General features: G+C 49.0%; 1 protein-coding gene across 1 annotated transcript; it reads right to left on the bottom strand.

Moving 5' to 3' along the window:
- Positions 1-1957: 1957 nt before the first annotated feature.
- LOC123114332 (chemocyanin) lies at positions 1958-2802 on the bottom strand. The gene is made up of 2 exons (XM_044535769.1): positions 2535-2802; positions 1958-2430 (listed from the first exon to the last, which is right to left on the bottom strand). Exons 1-2 carry the CDS (start codon positions 2704-2706, stop codon positions 2228-2230), a joined length of 375 nt encoding a protein of 124 aa, XP_044391704.1. The 5' UTR covers positions 2707-2802; the 3' UTR covers positions 1958-2227.
- Positions 2803-8461: the final 5659 nt, after the last annotated feature.

Genomic DNA, 8461 nt, shown 5'->3' with positions numbered 1-8461 from the left:
GAACTACACGATCTTGTGCTATGCTTAGGATTGGGTCTTGTCCATCACATCATTCTCCTAATGATGTGATCCCGTTATCAATGACATTTAATGTCCATAGTCAGGAAATCATGACTATCTGTTGATCAACGAGCTAGTCAACTAGAGGCTCACTAGGGACATATTGTGGTCTATGTATTCACACGTGTATTACGATTTCCAGATAATACAATTATAGCATGAATAAAATACAATTATCATGAACAAGGAAATATAATAATAATCCTTTTATTATTGCCTCTAGGGCATATTTCCAACAAAAATGATGGTAGCAAATGTAGGCGCCGGTTCTACCAAAAACCAAAAGCGATGGTAGCATTTCGGTTGCAGCAAAAAAAAAGGCATCGCCGCCGTCGGCCAACACCGCCGTGCATGCATGTAGCGAAAAAAGTCACTGGTGGTAGCAAAAATATGCTACGGTTGTAGCAAAAATGTCGTTGTTCCAGCAGGACGAACTCCGGTGGTAGCATTTTTGGGGGTGGTTCTAGCAAACCTCCCCGTCGGTTCCAGCAAACTTGGTCGCCGGTTGCAACATCCTGTGAGCCCCTGTCGCAGCTCCAGGTTGTTGCTTGCTCCATCGCAGGACGCGGCCACTGCTCTCTGGTGGCACGCCGGTGTCTTCTGGTTGAAGCTTTTGTCGTTGTTGGTTGTAGCTCTTGGGTCGCCGATTGCAGCATCGATGGAGGAGCAAAACTTTTGGGTTTGGTTTGGGAAAGGAGATGCTTGCAACGGCAGATAGGTGGCGCTCGCGAAAGCAGCAGGGGGTCGCGCCGCTGACGCCGGCGAGCTCGTACTGCGGGAGATGGGATGGGATCAGACAGAAGCGGAAGGAAGAAGAAGGAGAGAAAAAGAAAAAAAAAAGAAATAGAGAAATAAAACGTTTGGGTCCACCCAGCGTGCGTGCCAGCTTGTCTCGCGCGTGAAAAAAGGAAGGCAGCGGGACCGACCGGCCGAGTGCTTCGGCCGGCACTCCGGCCCCAAATGTTTACCTTTTTGAAATGTCATAAACATTTTTCTGAATGCTATCAACATTTTTTTAAAATCATGCTAATGAGATCTATCCACTACATTAATAATTTTCAAATTTTCAGTTTTTAATTTTTTAAGAACATATAAGTTTTGAAATTTATGCATTTTGATTTATTCTTTCTAAAATATGAGCAAAAGAAAAATAGGATTAAGAAACAAAGAAGCTAATTTGGCCGGCCAACTGGGCGCTCGTTGTAGGTCGATGCAACATTCGAACTCGTGCGAGGCGATGTATAGACGCGCCACTGTTCTCCTTCCCCAACATGACTCACCCGTTCTTCTTTCCTCCCCACGTACAAACACTAGTAGTACGCCCATGCTCTGCCACGGGCTTTAAAGAAGATTAAGATATTACTATTCAAGGAGCTAAAAAACCGAGAACAATGTCATCTCAGCTAAAACACTTTTTTTAACAATTAACTAACACACATCATTATATTAAACACAATAATATGCTACTAACAACTACTCCCTCCGTCCGGAAATACTTGTCGGAGATATGCATAGAAATGAATGTACCTAGAACTAAAATACATCTAGATACATCCATTTCTTCGACGAGTATTTCCGGACGGAGGGAGTAAAAAAAATATATTTTTTTAGCTGGAATGGGTTGTGTTTTATTCGTTGAACCCGGCACGATCCGAGTCTAACATCTCAAATACAATCTGGCAGATACCTGACCCAAGTTTTACGTAACGTATCTGCACAAACCCACCTTCGCTAGCCGATGAGCAGCTCCAATGTTGGGTGCTGCCGCCTACTTTTCCTACTCTGCTTGAGTTGTCGTCTCCGTCGTGCTATCTCACGGGGCGACACTGTATCTTGGCCCGGTCTCTCTGAGAAAAAAACAACTTACGCGACTCACAAGTCACAAATAGCAAACCCGGAAGAACAATTGTCCCATGCCTTTTATTCATGTATATATGAAGTACAAAATCATCACAGAGGGCCATAAAATAGCAATTATGATCGATGGAGTGGGGAATCAAATAGTACACACCGTACGATAATCAATACGACCACACTGACCGGGCACCTGATATCGATAGTACCGAAGTATGTACGCTCGCCCGTTTATTTGGTTATTATTAGTAAATCAAGCTGCGGTCGTTGTGTCACGTAAAGACGCTGCTCGACGATGGACGACGCGACGACGCTAGGCGGCGGTGACGGCGATCTTCATGCCGGACTGGCAGTGGCCGGGGATGCTGCAGATGAAGTAGTTTGTGCCGCGAGCGAGCGTGACGCGGTCGGAGCCGGACTTGTAGACCTTGGCGCCCTTGGCCGGCTTGGCGCAGGCCTTGTACCCCGCCGCGCTCACCGCCACCACGTCGTGCGCCGTCGCGTCGTACTTGAACACTGCACCCAAACACGCATGCATGAAAACTTGGTATCCGTTTGCACGCAGAATACATAATTTCATCGACCCATGCATGCACGACGGCCGGATGTAACGGACGTACCTAGGACGTCGCCGGCCTTGAAGCGCTTGCCGGTGGGCCAGGAGTTGGTGTTGAAGGACCAGCCGCCGCGGTCGCCGACGTTGAACACCGCCGCCTCCGCCACGAGCGTGCAGAGAAGAAGCACGCCGAGGACCACGGCCACGTTGGCACTGCCTCTTCCCTGCGCCGCCATTGCTAGCTAGGTTAGCAGCTACCGATCAAGCAGGTACGAGGAGAGGCAGGTTGAGAGGAGAAATTCAGAGAGAGAGGTGCGGTGGTGGTTGGCAATGGACTAGCCGGTGCGGTTTTATAGACCCGCCGGAGTGGAGGCGTGAGGGTAAGTAGGCCCCGTCCCACGGCCGAAAGGAGTGTGGAAAACTGGTTTTCTTGGGATGGCTCTAGTATTTTTCTTGCGATGGCATAGAGTAGAGTGGAATGGGGGTTGGCCAACGACCCACAACAATGGAGGCGCGCCATTACTTTCGTCTTTGGACCCGACCGACTGCGATAAGTCATACATGAGTAGACTTGGAAGAGAACTTCTGATGGGAGCGTGACGACGCCAACCCGGCCACTTAGCTGTAGCGTGGACCAAAATTTATTATTAAACTACGATCGAACACAGAAGTTTGGACGGAGAAAAACTAAGCAGGAAGTGGCGTCCAAGTATAATTGGACTGCGCACTACACGTTTAATCAATCGATCCATCTCTCTCGACCAACAACTTCAAATAAGCTTAACTTTTCCGCTTTTGCTTACATCAGGCGCCTGAAAAATTTCGACGCGAGAGTATGTTTTGTACCATTGTTTTTGGTTCTATAATGCGGGCCGAGAGAATGTTTCATGAAAAAAAATTGACGAGTCGGTCGATTTGTGATTTATCCCAACCGCGAGACAGGGAAGCCTTGGCTGAGTGCGAGCCGTGAATGAGCGGGAGCCGGTGAGGCCGCCCGATGACCTAGGCGATGATGGTCCATGCCAGTGCGGGGATGGCGAGATGAGCGCGGTAGTGCGAGGCAGGAGCATGTAGCTAGCCCGGCATCGACTGGCGGGCGCGGGGAGGAAGAAGATGAATCGTGCATAGTCGGTTGTGGCCGTTGGATGAAGATCTAACGCTATAGAAATTCGGCCGACGCAAAAAAAAACATAATTCAAAAATAACTAGTGTTAGTTAGTTAGTTCAGGTGCCCCCACAAAAATAACTAGTGTTGTGATATTTGGTAGAAACTATCTGAAAAGCTACATGGACTTCAAGAAGTGGTTGATAATAAGTCTTTCACCTTGGACAAAATTCCACAAGATAATCTCATAAATCACAACATTTGTATGTAAGAGGAAGAAAAACTATTGGAGCAAGAGCATGCATGAAGAGTCTAGAATAGAGGATGCTAGTAAAAGAGGCAACTACATCACACATTAGACTGGGTGCACATCAGATTTTCTATTCATTCATTGGAAACTTCTAGATAGTAGTTACACATGTCACAATCTAATGAATGAATAGGAAATCAAACGGTCAATAACGTTAGGCTTTGCTACCTCTCTATCATCGGATCTAGTTCATCCAACGATCCCTATTCAAAGTTATTCCTACACTAAATAAGAGTATAGAACGGGAGTATAGAAGTATAGATATAGAAATGGCATGTGAAACCCGCCGTGTGTATGATACCCTGACCGATTGCATGCTCTCGATGGTCTTTGATTGATAATTAATGGCTAACCCTCGCGTGACATCAAAGCAGGATGGTGAGTGGGGCTTGCCGTCCGGTGATGGAAAATGGAATGGAAGAGGACTGGAAGGTCAGGTGAGGCGCCGTCAACTAGAAACATATGCAAGTGCATAGATTTCTGGTATATTTACACTTACATCATGTTGTATGGGGGTTGTTAGCTGCGGGGTCGCTGCCTCCCAGTCTCCAACCAACACCACGCACAACCCGGCGTCTCCAATGGGCGCAGATTCTCTACCTTGCCCATGGCGTAGAGAGCTACAGTACCCTGCCTTTGCCCCACAGCCGTTGGATAGGGGGGTCCAGATTGGGGAAACACTGTAGCATGCGCATTGTTTGACAGACACTGTTTGAACTGTTCACGCTACTACAGCACAGGTACTGTTTCATTAAATCTGGTCGGTCCGTTCGTGATCCAACGGACGAAAGAGGGGAAAAGGCAGGATTACTGTACCTCTCTATCTTGCCCATCTGCAGCCGTCTCCAATAAGCTGCTTGGCCTGTCTTCGGCCGCGGTACCAAAAGGCAGCCGGTCAAAGGCAGAGCTGTTTTTTTTACTGCCTCGTGTCTCTGTCTCCTAGTCAAGGCGTAGAGCGATGGGAACACACCAGTCGAGACCTTCCTGTTCGACACCTGAAAGCCAGTGCCAATGGGCCGGGTAAATACTAGCGAGCTTCACCTGTAGGATTGTTTTAAAAGAAATTACTAGTTGTTGGCTGTTTTCTCATCATTTTTTTTCATTTCGTTTTTTACAAAACATGTTTGGTGTGTTTTTCAAAAAAGTATCATGTGCATTATAAATGTTCAGCATATATTAGAAAAAGTTCCCATAATTTAAAAACGAGTTCAGTTTGTCTATACAAATATTTCACCGCATGTTAAAAAATGTTCACTGTACATTTTTTCACATTACATAGAAAAAATGTTCAACTCACATTAAAAAATAGTTCAAAACCTGCATTAAACAAGTTTGATTTGCATTAATAAAATTTTAATTGTATAGTGAACTTTTTTTAATTGTATATAAAGATGAAAGCTAGAAGAAAAACTAACCCATCTGGGCAAGCCGGCCTCGCTCGCTTTCAGGGAAAAAATCATTTCCCCAAAAAATCATGATTTTTGTTGAAAAGTTTGAGAATTGTTTATGAGACTCATAGTAGATCATGAATTTGAAAAACTTGTCACAGATTTCAAAAATGTTCTCTAAAAAAATAGTCATGCATTTGAAAATTGTTTCCATATTTAAAAAAAATCAATTTTAAAGTTTTTTCACAAATTTTAAAAAGTATTTTCTTTTTTCGAAAAATGTTTGTGAATTTACAAATTGTTCAGCATTCCAAAAAAACAATTTGAAACCTGTTCTCTATTTCAAAAATGTTTGAAATTCAAAATAAATCTAACTTTCTGAAATATTCCAAATTTTTTTAGAAATGTTTGCAAAATGGAAATGAGAAAACATACATAGAAACAAAACAAGAAAAAATGAAAGAAAGGAAACACCGCTGGAAATGATAATGAACACTCTGAAAAGATCACCAATGCTATTTGATGTGGGGAAAAAAAATATGAAACACTTATATCAATGCCATCCACGGGGCTAATAAAAAATTGAGGTATGGTAAAGACATCTTGTACCAGTGTTATGATAGTAATGTGCCTTTGTATACATCTTTTGTCCTAATTTTATGTGCACGTAGCATGGAGATATCATAAGAGAATGAAAGCGTCGGATATATGCTCTCGTTTCCCCGTCGAAAATTCATAGCGGCACGCTGGTGCATGGACACGCACCTGCCAAGCCCTGCCCGGCCGCTCAATTGCCTCGCCGTTCACAAAATAGTTGAATCCCACATGAGAGTACAATAAGTTTTGAATATTGGCCAGCGCAGAGAGAGGCATTGCTCCCCATCAACATTGGCCGACGTGGAGTATATGAGCTCTAGCTGAGAAGGGTACTTTCATTCCGTAGGGCCTATGCAGTTGTTTTATCTTTCTCTCGAAGGGCTTTATGAAAGGTTCATGGCAAGTTTTGATGGACGACTATGGGTATGATATATGAGAGCATCTCCAGCCGTTGAGCCCCCCAGGAGGCATTTTTTTTGGCCGCATGGGGGGCTGCCGGCGATAATTTTAGCCTGGGTGTCAAAACAATTCTACTCGTTGTCCCCCTCCCCCCCCCCCCCCCCCCCCCCCCACCCCATGTCCTTCTCCCTCGCCACCAGGACGACGGCAGCAGCGGCAGCCAGCTGCGCACCTTCTCCGGCGTTGCTGGACGCGCTGCTGCAGCAGCAGGACGCCACCGCGTGGCCCTGCGCCGTCCCGCCCTCGTCGTCCCGCCCGCGGCCGTGCCCGTCCCGCCCGCCCACGACCGCGCCCATCCTGCCCGCCCACGGCCGCGCCCGTGACGCCCACGGCCGCGCTCGTGACGCCCACGACTGCGCCCGTCTCGCCCATGGCGGCGTCGCGCCGCGCCCGCCCACCCACGCGGTGGCAGCCTCCCGGTCGATGCGCACCTGGAGCACGTCCAGGAGCGCGCGCGCGGCCGCGGATGCATGCCGGTGTGCTGCACCCGGCCAAGCCCACGCCGTGCCTCGCTCCGTCCGCGCCCAGCGTCGTCCTCCTCGCGTGGGCGCCGCTCCCCCCTGCTCGCTCGCGGGGGCCTGAGGAGCTCGGGCTGCCGCTGCTGCTCACGTCCCGGTCGCCAGACCCGCACACGCTCTCAGCCGGGAGGAGCTCATGGACGGTGGCGACCCAGCCGCGCTCGACGCCGTCGCCGTAGACCATCCAAACGCCTGGGACACGACCCTCGTGGTGCCGGTGCCGGTGCCGTCCGGGAGGAGGAGGGTCGGCGCCATGCTCCGCCCACCCGGCTGCCGCGCTCTGCCCAGCTGCGGCGCTGAGAGGATGCGGGCAGGCGCGGGCGGAGGCGCGGCGAGGCGTGCCGGAGTGCAGCGGCAGCTTGGGCGGCCGGGTCGGGGCCTCGTCGGTGCGAAAGAGAGAGGCATGGGAGAGCAGAGTGCCGGCTGAGGATGGGCCAGTAGCATGCAAAAGCTAGCGCCGGTGTTCCCAGCTCGCCCCCAGCGCGCCGGGTTCCGGTTGAGAGTGCCGGCACTAACTTTGCCCAAATCCGGCGCAAATCAAGGCTATGGAAGTGTGGCTGGGAGATTTTTTTACCGCCGGCATGCAAAAAGTGGCTTGGGGGCGTCTTGGGGGCGTCTTGGGGGCTCTAGTGAAGATGCTCTGATCATCTATGAACCTGCAGTTATGTGCCGGCGAATAGATAGAGACAATGGCCACACTGGTCCACGCCTCCAGCCTCAGCTCACCCTCATCGACGACGCTGCATCTCGGCCTTGGGGCACACTCAGGCAAAATCGTGACACATTTTATAATTCAAGCAACTGACAAATAGCAAAACCAGATGTGGGACGGCGACGAGTCCTACACGAGTAGACTTGGAAGAGAACGCCACTATTAACGTGCGTGCTGGGACTTGGAAGAGAACGCCACTACGAAAAGATGTGGAAATAAAACAGCACGCGCGCCAAAGTGGCGTTCAAGTATACTTGGACACGGCACCATGTACGTATGATAATATAATCAATCTCCCAAGTCTCTCTCAACAACTTGGCATTGGAGCAGTGTAAATATATTTCAATGTTTGCCATGTGCATATGATACTCGATCCGGCGAACTACTGACCCTGGCTGGCGTGACATCAAAACAGGGTGGTGAGTAGTGCTTGCTTGCCGATGGATGAGAGTGCAAGACGACCGGCGGAAGGTCGGGTCGCAGGTGAGGTCGCAGTCGACTAGAAACACAAGTACACAGGTTTCTGGTACTTCTGCACTTCCAACGTGTTGTACGGGTTGGGACCGTTAGCTGCGGGGTCGCTGCCTCCATATCTCCAACCAACACCGAGCACTAAGGGCATGTGTGGTAGGTCGCACAGAGGCCAACCAAGGCCGCGCGGAAAGAAAATGAGCTGTTTGATTGCCTACGTTTACTATTGGATCTGCATCGCAAGAAACTTAAAGCAGCTCCTAGTTAGGCCTGCTAGGAACTATCTGCTAAGAACTGTCGAATCGGCAGTTTTCAATAGTCAGGCTAAGTTGAGCCACATCGAGCACACATGGTGGGTCTCCCTTGCATGAGAGAGTATGCCAGTGCAAAGTTAGCTCCTCTCTAATCTCCTTTCTTCCTCGTCCCTTCTA

This window comes from Triticum aestivum, chromosome 5B (genome assembly GCF_018294505.1).
Source record: "Triticum aestivum cultivar Chinese Spring chromosome 5B, IWGSC CS RefSeq v2.1, whole genome shotgun sequence".
NCBI lineage: Eukaryota > Viridiplantae > Streptophyta > Magnoliopsida > Poales > Poaceae > Triticum > Triticum aestivum.
Note: the sequence above shows the minus strand (reverse complement) of the source record. Positions and strands in the feature narration are given on the sequence as shown.